Source organism: Quercus lobata, chromosome 3 (assembly GCF_001633185.2).
Source record: "Quercus lobata isolate SW786 chromosome 3, ValleyOak3.0 Primary Assembly, whole genome shotgun sequence".
Taxonomy (NCBI): Eukaryota; Viridiplantae; Streptophyta; class Magnoliopsida; order Fagales; family Fagaceae; genus Quercus; species Quercus lobata.
This window is the reverse complement of record NC_044906.1, coordinates 44,155,548-44,171,796: the sequence shown is the minus strand read 5'-3', so window position 1 is coordinate 44,171,796 and position 16,249 is coordinate 44,155,548. Positions and strand designations below refer to the sequence as shown.

Here is a 16,249-nt window from a genome sequence, read left to right as displayed (position 1 = left end):
CTATGCCCTCAATCCTCCCCTGATCCTCCTGCCACACCCCATTAGAATCAATCAGCCCCACTATCTTGTTCTGTCTTCGTCTTTGACTAGCTGTGGCGTGAAAAAAATTTGTGTTTCAGTCTCCCCACTTAATCCATAGAGCTCTAGACCTTTGGTTCCACATCATCTCCTCCCTAAGTAATGACTCATTTATTTCTGCCCTTATCTTCCTAATCTCCTCCGACTTCTCATTCCTGTGTTCCGTGGCTTCAAGCTGTTGAAGTTTTGACTGTTTCTACCTCAGAACCTTGTTCACATGCCCAAAGACTCTCCAATTCCATCTCTGCAAATGATCTTGACATCACCTTAATTTATCCGTGATTGAAATCCCCACATCACAGCTAAGAGGATCCCAAACTGATTCTATAATTTCCCTACATCCTTCCTCTCTCGTCCACATAGCCTCGAACATAAACCTTTTTTTCATTGGTTTTCTTGGCTGGTTTCGTTTCAAGGCTAGAACCAACATGCAATGGTCTGAAATGGACATTGAGAAATGGTGCACATTTGCTTCCAGGTGCAACCTCAACCAATCTTCATTTGCTACCATTCTGTCAAGCCTGAGTTTGGTTCTCTGATCTCCATGCCGCCCGTTACACCAAGTGAAGCGCTGGCCCACAAAGCCCAAATCAAATAAACCACACCTGTTTAAGCAGTCCCTGAAGTTTGCCATCTGTTTACCATCTCTAGCCAAGCCCTCCGATTTTTCATGAGAGTATACAATCTCATTAAAGTCGCCGAAGACAATCCATGGCATTTCACACTGATCTCGTAAAGCTTCCAATAACTGCCACGATATATACCTCTTCTCTGATTCCTGTTGACCGTAAAAACCTGTGGCTCTCCAAGGAGGTGATGATGGACTCTCTCAAACTACCACATCGATGTGAGCATTTGAGCAACTTTTAAAGCTCACATCCTCACCCTCCTTCCACAACTGAGCAAGGCCGCCGCTCCTGCCATCACTAGGAACAACGATGCCCTGCGTGTAGTTCAACTTTGCTTGAATCCCTCTTATTCTACTTACCCTGGCCTTGGTTTCAACTAGAAAGACCAGCAGGGGTTCACGTGTTCTCACCTCGTCGGTGAGGGTACGAACTGCCAAGGTGGACCCCATACCTCGGCAGTTCCAAGCTATCACATTCATTGGGCTTGGCAAGGCTGCAACGCAGCCTCCGCCTCTCCGCCAGCCATCTCTTTTTCATTCTCTAGTTTAAGCTTCCTCTAGTTCGTCCCTTTTCTTTTTTTCTAATCAATTGCATTTGGATCCAGCTCTTGTAAAGGAGTTGGTCCATTTCTTTTTTTGCTTTTTGGGCCAGATTCTTCACTTTCACTCTTACCCTTTGATTCCCTAGCCAAACGTTTCCAATGTTTGCTATGTGGGCCTAAAACTTCCGTGGTCCAACCCACTTTGCCATCATACACCATCGCAACTGGGCCCTGTGACACATCAGCTGAGTCCGTGCTTATCGCGTGCACCTTCAAACTTTGCACCAACTTATTTTCAAATTTAAAAGTGGGATCTTCCACTTACCGTGTGATTTTCTCCCACTGCATTTCTTCAGAAGCCTCGGGTTATGCTGCTTTCACATCAGTAGCCTTTTCACTAGTTTGTGCTATCAAATCTTTTGCTTTTCCTTCCTTCAGATTGACTTTTCCTTCTTCATGTAAATTTTCTGTCAAATGCATTGAGGAAGCCACTTTTGTTTCATCCCATGTAAGGTTATCGTCACCCCTAGCTTCAAGCCTAGGCACGTGAGTGTTACCTACCTCACCAACCGCATCAGTTTCAGCAGGTTGTGTTCTCTCCTTTTTCGATCTCACTCTGGTATCACCCCCTCCTGCTACGCCTCCTTCCATGCCCGAACTGAGAAAATCCCTATTGCCTCTCCTCATTGGCTCTCCTCTCAGCCAAGCCCTGTATTGCAGCTCCCCCTTATTCTATAGAACATTAGCTGAATTGTCCAGGCAATCCTTTAGACTATGACTAAGCAAACCACAACTATAACAAAAGTTTGGAAGCCGTTCGTATTTGAAGTTGACCCACCGGCTCTCCCCACCTTCTATGGAAACCTGTTTACCCCTCAATAGTCATTTTGTCACATCTATTCGAATTCTCACCCTCAAGCATTTTCCCCAATGGACTCTTGAATTAGGGACATCCACTTTCAAGACCTCCCCAAGTTTTGAGCCTATTGCCATCCTCGTCTCCCTTGTTCTACTCTTCAAAGGCAAGTTGAACATTTGGACCCAAAAGGGTGACCATTTCAACTCTATCTCCTTTGGGGTAAGCTCAGCCTCAAAATCTTGTATGATTACTAACTATTTCTCATAACTCCACGGACTCATATCGATCACTTTCCTTTTGTCTTTCTCATCTCCAAATTCCACCAAGAAAAGATCCTCCTCTATTTCAAACAGTTTCATTTCCTTCTTTAGTTTCCACATCATCCTCAGATTCTTCTGCAAGGCGTCTAGGCTAACGCTTCTGTTTGTAAGCACCTTCAAGACGGCGCAAAATTTCCCTCGTTCTATTGCCACCTTCGTACTACCACTCCCGAGCTCGACATCATCAGCCTCTTCCTTCCTAAACGATAGCTTCTTCCATAACACTTCTAGTTCCTCCGCCATGAAACTCCAATACAGCAGCCCTTCAGAGTTAGGCAGAAAGACATGAACGTCCACCTCACACCACCCGCACTACCAGTGACCTTACCTAAGGAAGGTCAGACTAACTCTCGCAATAGGATGTGAGACACTCACCTGCATCTACAAGCCCAAAAGCCAGAGAGCACAGATTCACAATTGTTAATTTGACTATTTTTCACGTGTCTTAAAAAGACTAAAAAATAGATATTAAAAGAAATAAGAATTGGCCAATTGAGTTAATGAGAAAAATGTTGATACCACAAAATAATTTATAATTTTTGTCACAGCTTGTCCATGTGATAAGTTGTGAGTGGTGAAAATATGAACCTACATAGACCCACTATTTTATTATCACCATTCATAACTTATCATGTGGGTAAGTTATTGTTACCAAAGTTGTGAATTATATTTAGTGGTAACAACTTCGCAGTGTATAATCAAACCTTGAGCTAGTTTAGCCTTGTAGTTATAGAAGTAGATCAGATGGACTATGTGTTTGTATTAAAATCTAGCGCGCAACCTTTGACCAAAATTAGGCCTATCCACGGGTCGGTTTTGGACTTAACCTGAACTTGACCCGCCAGAGTAGAATGGAGGGCGAAGGAACCTTAAACCGACCGTCAGAATCAATCGGTCGAGTCGGTTTCGGGTGAGGGTGAGCGTTGGTCGATCCCCGGAATCTAAAAAAAGTCAAGGTCGTCGGAATCTGCATTTTATCACCAAAAAAGTCAAGGCATAATCGTTTTCACAATAAATTTAGTTGATAAATTATTACTCATTTTTATCTTGACTTATTACTAATATTATTATTATTTTAAAAGTATTTGTTACATGAATTTTGTTGTAAAAATGTTGAAAGTGCTCGTAACTATATTCTATATATGGAAATGTAGTAATTAATTTTTTTTTTTTTTTTTTTTTGTAAAACACTTGATACATCATACATAGCAGTCAGCTGTATTTCCTCTTAGTGGTTGTCTTTGTCCTGATCCCTTCCTAGGACCTAATCACTAGACTAGAGTCTAGAGAATTACTTAAAGTCTAAAAGACTAAAGGCAAAAATCATAAGATTTTTTTTTTTTGGTCAAATTATTTAATCCAATCACATTTAATTATTATTTTCATGTGTTTCAAAAAGACTGAAATTTCAATTTATATATATATATATATATATAAATGTTTCTTCTAGAATAAATAGATATTAGAAGAAACAAGAATTGGCCGATTGAGTTAATAAGAAAAATGCTGATACCACAAAATAATTTATAATTTTTGTCATAGCTTGCCCATGTGATAAGTTGTGAGTGGTGAAAATATGAACCTACATAGACCTACTATTTTATTATCATCATTCATAACTTATCATGTGGGTAAGTTATTGTTACCAAAGTTGTGAATTATATTTAGTGGTAACAACTTCATAGTGTATAATCAAACCTTGAGCCAGTTTAGCCTCGCAATTGTAGAAGTATATCAGATGGACTATGTGTTTGTATTAAAAGCCAACGCGCGGCCTTTTACCAAAATTAGGCCTATCCACAGGTCGGTTCGGTTTTGGACTTAACTTGGACTTGACCCGCCAGCGTAGGATGGAGAGTGGAGGAATCTTAAACTGACCATCAGAATCAATCGGTCGAGGTGGTTTTGGGTGAGGGTGAGCGTTGGTCGATCATCGGCATCTAAAAAAAGTCAAGGTCGCCGGAATCGGCATTTTGTCACCAAAATCTACATTTTTTTCACTAGAATTTGCATTTTTTTTTGCTAAAAATTGCTGGAATTTGGCCAGACCTGGCTAAATCCCACCAGATCTAGTTGGATCTAGTCGAGATCTTGCCGAATCTGGCTTTTTTTGTAGTATTTGGCTAGATTTGTATATATGGGTTTGAGTTGCTTGGGTTTTGGAGAAGCAAACCCACCACTCAACTTGCCGGTGTTGTGTCTTGAAAATAGAAACCCACCACCGACTGACTGGACCTTCGGTTTGGGCCTGAATCAGGTCGGCGTTGGGCGGTTTGGCCAAGTTGTCAAGCTCCAATCGAGTCTAAATAGCCCTAACCAAAACCAATGAATCGCAACAAAACACATTGAGAGCAGCATTTGCACATTTCCAAATTGCATAAACAGATAAAAATAACAATATATGTAGAGAGATGCTACGTCTACAATATTTTTACAACAAATCATAGGTGGGTAATTGTTATTGGTTCAAATTTGAAACTAACACTAAGATTACTTTTTTGCCCTAACAATAACAACCAGTAACAACTTGCCACTTAGAATTTGTTATAAAAATGTTGTAAACATATCATTTCTCATATATATATATATATATATATAAGGCAGGCTCAATAATAAATAAAACAACCATCTAGGGTTGTTGCTGTTGTTAATTGTTAAGTGTGCCCCCCATCCCCTGGCCATAAATGAAATTAAATATATCCTCTCCACACAACACAATGTGGGGACTTTTCTAATTTTCATTTTATTTTATAATATTAATGAATTTTATTAGCTTGTATGTTAAGGGTAGATGTGAGAAACATGAAACACCATGATGATGCAAATGATGTTATATATCTTTGTTTACAAATATTAAATTGGAAACCAAAATTATTATTATCGTAAGATGTTAAGAGGGTGTTTGGTCATTGATTTCAAAACATATTGTTCAGTGTTTAAACACTGAACAATATTGTTCAAAAACAAAAAAAAATATGTTTGGTAAACCATTTTGGAACAGGGCTGTTTGAAAAATATTGCTCAAAACATATGTTTAAAACAATAGTTTTTGAAATCACCTTCAGGTTGATTTTGAACAACAAAAACTATTGCTGAGTGGCAGTTTTGTAATTAAGTTGAACAATATTAAGGCCCACCAGTCAGCTTTTTGAAATAATGCTGTCACGCCCACAGACACAACAGGCAGCAATAGTAAATAATATTTTATATTTATTTTGTACTTTACTGATTTAAAAAATATTTATTTTGTACTTTGTTCAACTTTTTTTTATCATCTAACACACACATACCAAACACATATTTTATGTTTTTGAACACTAAAACATGTTATTTAAACCATGATACCAAACACATTTTTTTGTTTTATAAATACTAAAAACATGTATTTCAATAACACTTTTTAAACTACAATTTTCACATCTTTTTAAACAATAATTTTTGAACTCTATAACCAAACGGGCCCTAAACCATCTTAAAATGTCAAGTTCCTTCTAGTGCTACTATAGTAGAGAACCCAGCCGCACCTGCTAAGAAGAAGACTGAGAAGGTTTTGAACCCATTATTTGAGAAGCGTCCCAAGTACTATAGTGGAGAACCTCAATTTGGATCCCCTCCGTCACTTGTTGAAATATATATATATATATATATATATATATATCCTAAGATTATTACTGTTTTGTAACTAGCATTATTACAATATTAGCCATATTTTCCTCAATTTAAATCACATGAATAACTAAATGGTCATGTGACTTGTTTAAATTATATAATAAATCACGTGATTTACTATATGCGAATGACCTTATTAATTGTCACATGAAGAATTTAAGGAGATATCTTCAATCCAATTGTAAGAAAAATTTGTACATTATCTAACTTGTAGGCTTATCATAATTTTTTTGTTTTTTTTTTGTTTTTTTGAGATTGTTACAATATGCTACTAATTTCGCAGCTTGAATTCTCCCCCCATTAGAGCATCCACATCCGGATCTCATATCTCATCTTATTTTACCATCTCAAAAAGCTACTTTATCAATTATACCATACCATTTTACAATACACCCAACATCCCAACTTTTATTTTCCTATTCTACTCATTAAAATAATATTTTTACACAATAAAATAATATATCCCACAATTACCATCATTTACAATAAAACACATTATTTTTCTTTCTTTCTCTTTATTTTTGTTCAACAACCACAATCACCACCACCAGCGCACTACACACGCCTGACCCCGCCACCGCCACCGCCAGCAGCAACCCATAATCTACCGTCAACACCCAAAAAAAAAAAAAAAAACCCAGGCAGCAAACCCACGCCGCCACCCACTGACCCAAAACCCACTCCGACGGAGCCACAAACACCCACCCCACCGTCAGCCCACCAGCCACAACCACAAACCCCAGTAGCTGAACCAAAAAAGAAAAACACAATCCAACGGCAATACAGCACTGCCAAATCCAACCAAATCAAAATCAAAATCAAAATCAAAATCAAAATCCAAAATCAAAATCAAAATCAAAATCCTAAATCAAAATCAAAATCCAAAATCCAAAATCCAAAATCAAACCCATTTGTTCTCACCAAACCCAAACCCATCTGTTCTCACCGGCAGCGATGGCGAGAGAGAGAGAGGGTCGCCCATCGCCGTCTGGATTCATCCCAAACCCGTCATCATCATCATCATCTTCGACCCAAATGCCAAACGCCAAACTCCACCCAAACACCGGCAGCGATGGCGAGAGAGAGAGGGTCGCCCTTCACCGTCTGGATTCATCCCAAACTCGTCATCATCATCATCATCTTCGAGCCAAACGCCAAACGCCAAACACCACCCAAACGCCACCCAAATTCGACCCAAACGCCAGAAACCCACGACCTCCACGCCTCCACCACAGCTTTTCTGATCGAGCCTCCACGTCGTTGCCTCCATTCCGTTGAAGAAGAGAGAGTAGGAAGAAAGAGAGAGAAGGAAGAGAGAGAAAAGAAACAGAAAAAATGAGAGAGGAGAGATAAATTTACCGAGATAAATGAGAGAGGAGAGAGAAATGAGAGTATTAAAAAAAAAAAAAAATTTATACCATTCAGCTACAATACCATCTTACATTTGAGATGGTACTGTAGCTAAATCTCAATTTTTTTTTGGCACATTGCATATGGCCTTCCCATTGTTGAGCAGTTTTGGGGCTTAAATGCCAAATGTTTCTAACATTTAGCATATACAAGCCCCACTGCTGATGCTTTTAGACCCTTAAGTACTTTGTGCATGAAGAGGCGTCACTTCCGTTACAAGACCCTTGGCTATTATATATACTAGTGAATAATCTCGTAATATTCACTGGTACATTTAAAAACAATCACAATTACGCACATATATGACTTCAAAATATACCTGATGTTAGAGCTACAACTTACATATTTTTTAAGCCATGAGTTTATAAAATATGTAATGATTTCTCACTATATGATTTAGAATTTAATTGAATTTGGACTCTTCGATTTTTGCACTCAATAATTTACTTGCCAAAAAAATCATTAAAAAAAAATAGATTGGACATGTGACGCAAATTTGAACTCCAATAATTTAGAATTTAATTGGATTTAGACTCTTCGATTTTTGCACCTAATAATTCATTTAATAAAAAATTGACACGTGACGCAAAATTGGACTCCAATTTAGAATCTAATTGGACTTTTTCTAAACTTTGGTTTATATGTGTATATATATATATATATATATATATATATAAAGACTATTAATTTAATGCCAAGCATTTTCGTAATTCAAATTTTGATTTCAATTTATGCTAAGTATGTCATTCTATCTCTCATTTTGTACCAAGTGTCTTTACATATAGATTCATGAATCTAAACTTAAAAAAATATTGGCTCGTTTTATATATAGGTAGATAGATTCATATATATATATATATATATAGTTTTTTTTTTTTTTTAATGAAAGGCAAGATATTATTATGAAAGCAACATATACAAACAAAAGGCCCCCCTCCTCTAACAAAATACGAGTAAGACTTTGAGAGTAGTGACCTAACTCAAAAGACTCAAAAGACAAAATGCTTGAGGGATCATTTAGGGGCTGTTTGGATTGCCAATTCTCATAACTCAATCCTCAGTTTCCATAACTCATAACTCAAAAATTGTGGGACCCATAGCAAAAATGTTGTTTGGTAAACGATAACTCTGTTTCCATAACTCATAACTCAATGGCAATATTGTAATTAAACACACATAGGAGACTCACAGCCGCAACTTTTGACCACCTTTTGACTTTTTTTTTTTTTTTTTTTTTTAATTTTTATAGCTTCGTGAGTTTGGGTACTAGAGAAAAAAAAAAAAAAAAAAAAGCTGCACCGACCGACAGGTATGAGCCCACAAATAGTATGAAAAATATTGAGTGATAGAAATTGGGTGATGATGCCAAACAGATGTGAAAAATTGAGTGATGAGTGATGAGTGATGGAAATTGAGTGATGAGATTTCCTTAGCCAAACAGCCCCTTAGCCAGCTCATGAGCAGCATGTAGCATAATTTGCTTCTATATGAGTCCAACATAATAATATGTTAACTAAGGACCTAACTGCGACAATAAAAGACATAACATAACAATGTAGCCTCCAAATATGGTCTCTCAAAATGCATCTTTGATCTCTCAAATGAAGACTTGACAAATTAGACTTGACTCAATAACCCGACATGAACTTGAGATTTTTGACTCATAAAAAACGAGTTGACTTGTGATTCAACTTGTTTTTTAAACAATTTTTTTTTTATATTATAAAAATCAAGTCATATAAGCTAGGAAATCACTCAAAATGTTAAACCATGTAAAGGTAATATGATGTCAACTATCTGAAGGTAGTGCCTATGTTGTATCATATAACAACCACCAAATCATTTTCTTTCTAGTTTGGCCATGGGAAAGCAAGACTCAAAGAAATCGAGATTAAAATATAAATTATGAGAGTACTAAGTAGCTTAGATTGAAACATCTCCACATCCTTTGGTGTGATTAAGGGCTCGTTGAATTGGTTTAAACCCCAAATTTTTGCAATAAAATGTCATTGTTAGTCTCATATATTGCAAGTGACCAACATTTGAAATGGAGAGTCAAAAGAATGTGCCTCTATCACCTAAGAATAACACTAGAGTTATGGGCACTTATTGTTCTATTTGTTTTTCTATATATGTATTTTTTAAAAATTGTAGATTTTTTTAATGTATGAAATTTGTACAAAATCAAAACTACGTCGTCTTTGTATAGTTAATGGCATGTCACCTAAATTTCATTGTGATACTATCATTATAGAACTTTGAATTGTGTAAACTTAGGAATTTATGTATTATTTAACTTTTATTTTTAAATATTTTGTTGTTTTTGACATTTAAAAGTTTTTTTTTTTTTTTTTTCATGTGAAAAATTATGGGTTGACTCATAACCCAATTAACCCAGCGCACTTACAATCCGTTTAGGATGATTTATTTTTGACCCAATTAACTCGACCTGTTTGTAAGCTCTACTCAAATATAAGTTATGTTTGATTTTTTTTTCATTTGAATTTTTAAAACTTAACAATTTAGTCCTCCCATTTAGTTAAAAAATGGTTATATTTAAATTTTCAAATAAAAATTTATAAAAACACATAAAGGGGTTATATTGTTATATTTTAAAAATTCGTTGTATAAAACTAAAATAATAATAAATAAATAAAAAAGGAAAAAATCTTATATTAAAAAGATGAAGAAAAAAAAAATACAATTTACCTTTTAAACAAGAATTCAGAAAGGAATAGGCTATAATTTGAGTAGGATTAAGGATTGCACCTGAATCTGATATGCTTTTGACCCGAAGAAATGGGTCCGACCCGTAACGCAAACCCTAGCTATTGTTGCTATAAAACCAAGTAAATCGCAGCTTGGTTTCGTTCCTTGTTCACCTCCCTAGCTTATCAGAAAGCGCCTCCACACCGCAAATCGTAGCAGCCATGGTACTCTCTCTCTTAAAGCCTCTTTTTTTTATTAATCTCTAATTGTGTTTTTATTCTCCGTCTGCTTTTATCTCCTGTTTTGTTCAAATTTATTTTCTCCTTCGAATACATGAATTTTTTTGGATTGTGGAAACTACTTTGCTAACCCTTGAAATCTATTTGGTTTCCAAACTATAATTTGCTCAGACTTTCACATAAAATTGCCTTTTAATATATGTTTACATGCTTGTGGAATGTGAGCTTTGATATCTTTTGCATCAAGGTTGATGTCATGTGTTTTACTCTCCATTCTCCAATGCATTATTTTGACAGATAAATTGAAATGGAAAATGGAAATTGTGTCCTTCGAAAATATATGTTATATGCTTTATTAGTTTTTTTTTTTTTTTTTTTGATAGATAACGAAAAATTTTATTAAGAAAAAAATAGTCAACCCGAGTACATTGGAGATGATGTTTCGATATCATGTTATTCTTTATTCTTCATGGGCTGCTCCTATTGGTGGGTACCCTTGGGGCAATGCTGCTATATGTCGTGAAAGCTTTGAGTTTTTTTAATATCTATTTTTAATTTATGCCATATTTTATGTGAAGATAGTTTTCCGTATTTTCTTGTGATTTCAGAAGAAAACTATCTCTTAACTTCTCTTATTTAGTCTAGTATGAGATAGAAGTCCATAAAATATGTAGTGACTAGTGAGTATTTTTTAATGATGGTTTGAATAATAAGCCCACGATATTCCAAGTTGTTGCATTATGTAGGAAATCGGTTGGTTTCAGATTGTAGTTTTTGGGTACTTAAGAGACCCTATTGAGGAATAAAATTTGACAGTGATGAGGTTTTAAGTTCATATAAATTGGTGCAAGATAACAATTGGAAGAATTGACTTTAGAATAAGAAAATTGGAGAGGAGAGGCATCCATTGGGTCTGTGTTTTTTGGTAGTCCAAATTTAGGATTTGACATAAAGGCTTATGTTATGTGAACAATAAACATTTAATTGAAAAAGAGTTCCTACAAGTTAAATCAAACTAAAGAGAGTGCCAAACAGTGGCAGAAGGTGGAGGTCAGTAACAAAGAGTGCTATTCTAGATGATATTCCTCCGAATTAAAGGTGCTAGTCACGTTGGAAGATTCAGCTCCTAATTTGATGATGATGGTGTAATTTCAATAATTACTTATAGTTGTATGACTTCAAATATTTTAGGCCAAACTGCAATCTTGGGGTACATCTGTCATAGTTAATTAGTTATTGTTCCCTAGTTATGCATTAAATTGTCAAATTTTTCCTAAGTCCAAACTATTAATTGTAAATGAGTCTCTCAAGTCTCAACTATTAATTGTAAACTTATTCCAACTTTTAAGATTAAGTCAATTTTATTTTTAGACGTTGACTTGGATAAGCTTAAAATTGTGCTGATTTTGCAAAGGTATGAGATTAAAACAATTAATAGTTGAGGGATGGAATTGACATAATTAAATACACAAAGACGAAATTGAAAGTAATATTTATGAGTTTCAATTTATTTTTCTGACATGAAATGAGTTTTTGATGAAGATGATATGTGGTAGCTCCTAATCAAGATTGATGGTTTTCAGGGTCATTTTTTACTGTTTTGTTGTATGTTGTTCTGCTCATGATTTGAACTTTTAATCTTATATTATATAATGTTTTCAGTCTCCATTTCTGTTAACCCCTTTGAATTGAACTGTGTTGTGTATTGCAGGTGAACGTTCCTAAGACAAAGAAGACATACTGCAAGAGCAAGGAGTGCAGGAAACACACCTTGCATAAGGTTACACAGTACAAGAAGGGCAAGGATAGTCTTGCTGTTCAGGGAAAGCGCCGCTATGACCGCAAGCAATCTGGTTATGGAGGACAGACCAAACCTGTCTTCCACAAAAAGGTCTAAGTATAATGTGCACTTGTGTGAATCAATGCTTAGAACAAAAGTTATGGAATCATAAGTCTGAAATTAGTCTTATACCTTGAGGAGATGAATTAATTATAGTTTTGGTAATGTTAAGATCAAACCATTGTAAAGTCTGACTCTATTTTTCCTTGCTCTTAACAGGCAAAGACTACGAAGAAGATTGTGCTAAGGTTGCAGTGCCAGAGCTGCAAGCACATGTCGCAACATCCAATTAAGGTTAATGACTTTTTTAGGCATTTCCAGATGTTCTTTACCTATTTTGTTCTAATCTTTTTGTTAACGCGTGGTGTTGACCTGTACTTGCAGCGCTGCAAACACTTTGAAATTGGGGGTGATAAAAAAGGCAAGGGGACATCTCTTTTCTAGATGCGTTCTGTTGGTTGCATTTTATGTTGCTTTACTTATCAATCTTGTTGGAGCTTGAAAGCTAAAATTGGATAATTGTTCAGTTTTGTTTGTTAGTCTAATTTTGTAGTGGAACAGCAAGTTGTTTCTGATCACCATTTATGATTACTGTTATGGTTTGACCGTTTGAGATTAAATTTTGTTAAATGTCTTCCAAATTTCATGGGGGTGTTAGCGTCATTGCCAAAAATAACTTGCCATAAGTTGGTGGAGATACAAACCTTGAGAAATCTCCTCATTCACATATATAATTTTGTACCCTTCGGGATGTCTTTAATCACCCTTGAAGTGAGGCTGAAATTGCACTGTGTACTGCACTCTCCCCCCCCCCCCCCCTCTCTCTCTCTCTCTCTCTCTCTCTCTCTCTCTCTCGCTAAAGTTGCACTTCTACACGTTGCACAATTTTTTATTGGTTTGTTGAAGTTGCATGCTGAACGAATGTACATAAATTATTTTTTCATTAAATAATTTTTATTTTTATATTTATAAATGTTTTGATCTAACATTACTAATTATTATTTATTTATATTTTATTAATTAATATGATGCTACCGGAGTCTATTAAGATTTTTTATTAAAATATCATCAGCACAGTAAGTTATGTGTATTTATCTATGAAAAAAGACAAGGGTTATCTCTAAATTAGTTTGAAGATAAACCTTTTAAAAAAAAATTTATATCTTTTTATTGGATGTTAATTTTGAAAATTTAATTGTTAATTTGTATACTTTTTATGTTTCTAAAACACATGTTAAATTTTGTCCATATCGAATGTTATTTATTATTTGATCGACACAATTATTTTTTATGCACAATTTTAGATCATTTAAACATTTGATTGATAACATAGTTATTGATCATTTGATAATGTAGGTTTTTTTTTTTAAGAGAGTGATGACATAGTTATTGATTTTTTATCCTAAAATTTTGTAAGAATGGATGATATGATATAATAAAAATAAGACAAAGATGAGCCACAAAATTGATACTAACCTAAATATTAGTACTTATTTTGAGAATCTAACCATTGAAATTTTGTTTAAGTAGTATTTATTTTAGCATACAATTTAATATTTAGATTTTTAAAATAAGTAGTAATATTTATTTTATTAAGTAAAATTATAGTCCTAGGTTATTACCAATTTTATAACTAAATTTTGTTATTTTGAAAATATAACCGTTGAATTGCATTTTTTACGCTCTTAGTTAGTGTTGAACAAAAATTATTTTTGTGAACTTATTTTACTATTCAATTTATTTTTGTATTATTCATGGGCTCCATGTAATTTTTGGTATTATTCATGAATCTCATTGTACTATTTTAGCTAACTTTTAAATTTATCTATAATACTTTTAGTAAAAAGTTTTTAATTTCAGCAAAATAAGCAGATTTCAAACAGACCCTTAATATACTTGTCAAATTCAGTGTCAATTTGATACAATTTACTATATAATCTATAAGTTTATATATTGTTGAGGTTTAAAATATTACAAGTATTAAAATCCAAAACTAATCGGCCCTCAAAGATAAGAAAAGCTCAATCCGTGAGCTAAGGCCCATTTAAAATGGGTAAAAGGAAGCCCAAGCTCATGAATGAGTAAGCCTTGGGCCTTAGAGAAGGAAGAAAAAGCAAAGGGAACTTGGCCCAACCTTTGTAAGAAGAGCTCCCAAGAAGCCCAGAAAGAGACTGGACTAGGATACCTTGGAGTTGCCAGAACCAGGGAGGGGATTATTGGGAAGTGCAACAAAGAATTAGCTGGAAGTTGGACAGCTCAAGAAAGTATGTTCATGGACATAATGAATGAAGAAAGACGTCCCATTAGCCACCTACAACTCAAAATAAAAGCTTTGAAAACAAACAATAACTTAGGAACCGGCACCTCATGAAGGAAAGCCTAGTACCTTTTCGAGTAGGAAGGTGAACCATGAAGAAAGGTGGTCGGAGATCTTTCAGCTTAACAAGGAGGAATCTACCTATTTGAAGAAAAATGACAAAGGGTGAGACAACAAAAAAAAGGTTCTGAAAAGTCTCTTTAGAAGCCTTGAAAAGAGAAATAAAAGTCAACCCCATTAGGACCCCCCAAAAGGGAAGGTCAGTTGGGAACTTTTTGTAAGGAAACCTCAAAAGAAAAATATAATGAGGAAATGATCAGTCACCGATGTTTTTGACATTACATTGATTTTGATACCTAGGGCAGTAAATGGAGGGAATCAATGGCACACAAAGACCCTAAGAAGGTACTATAAAAGGAAGATCAAGTGTGCGTTTGGGTAGAAATTATTTCTACCCATGTCTGCATTTCCAGTGTTTTACTCTCTCTTTTTTCACGCGTTTCAATAGACAAATTTCACTGTTACGGCTACTGTTCATGAACAATAGCCATAATATTTGACTTTTCAGCCACTTTTCAGCATATCAGTGGGTCCTGTGTACTATTCACGAGATCCACAAACCTCATTTTTCAACAACTTTTTCATTAAAAATGGGTCCCACGGTACTATTCACACATTTAAATATTAATTTGTTACAATGTTTTCAGTTTTTAGTTTTCAGCTGTGTTCAAACGGACCCCAAGTTATTAGCAAAGGTCACTAAGCAACAATTGATTAGAGCAAAAGGGGCATTAGAGAAAGTCATTAAACTTTAGAAAAATAGAGAAAAGTCATAGATACTGTGAGAAATAAGGTCCAAGTCTTGGAGGATACACTTGGATTTAAAGGGATTCAAATTTCACGAATCTTGAAAGCCTACAAAGAGCTATCCAAGTCTGTGACTTTGGAACTCATTTGAACTTCGTGGTATATCTCAGTGAAAAATATGGTCCAATGTATTAAAAACTCAATATAATGACAATATCACTTTATTTTCTAAAGATCCTTGACGTCCTTATTTGCACCTTTTAAAATAATTATTTACCGTTCCTTAGCCATTTATTTTACACTATTTATGTATTTGCATGTATGAATATATATGTGTTGTAGGGCTCATATTTTGTGTACAACATAATTCGTAATCAACCCAATATAGTTGCAATGAACCAAGCCTAGTCCACCAAACAACAAATACAAAGATCCTCTGAAGGCCTAGGATCCTTGTCACCACTTGGGCCTGGGTACTGTCCAAAATGAGAATTTACAAATATAATGCATAATTTTAAACTATAAAAACTTGAAATTTAAACAATTTATTGATGATATAATTATTGATCTTTAATTTTCTAAATTTTTTGGAAGCATGGAGTAAACAAGAAGAATATGTAATTCTATGATGAATTTATCAAAATTCACATTCAATAAAAATATATTGAGAAATATTGTAGTCTAAGATTACAATCAATTTTGTAGCTAAACTTTTATTTTGAAAAGTTTGAATGATTTCTTTTCAAATTAGAAAGAAACATTTTTCCAAAAATATCTTTTGTACCATGAGTATGGGAATAAATTCATACAAACTATCTTCTCTATCCTCTA

General features: G+C 34.7%; 1 protein-coding gene across 1 annotated transcript; it reads left to right on the top strand.

Moving 5' to 3' along the window:
- Window positions 1-10,300: 10,300 nt before the first annotated feature.
- On the top strand, window positions 10,301-12,938 carry LOC115981881 (60S ribosomal protein L44-like). The gene is made up of 4 exons (XM_031104301.1): window positions 10,301-10,439; window positions 12,166-12,345; window positions 12,514-12,588; window positions 12,679-12,938. Exons 1-4 carry the CDS (start codon window positions 10,437-10,439, stop codon window positions 12,736-12,738), a joined length of 318 nt encoding a protein of 105 aa, XP_030960161.1. The 5' UTR covers window positions 10,301-10,436; the 3' UTR covers window positions 12,739-12,938.
- The last annotated feature ends 3,311 nt before the right edge of the window (window positions 12,939-16,249 follow it).

Bases quoted from the DNA above. Each gene is read 5' to 3' on its own strand.
- LOC115981881 (XM_031104301.1), top strand. The intron at 12,346-12,513 runs GTCTAAGTATAA...TGCTCTTAACAG, and splicing joins AACCTGTCTTCCACAAAAAG to GCAAAGACTACGAAGAAGAT. The intron at 12,589-12,678 runs GTTAATGACTTT...CTGTACTTGCAG, and splicing joins TGTCGCAACATCCAATTAAG to CGCTGCAAACACTTTGAAAT.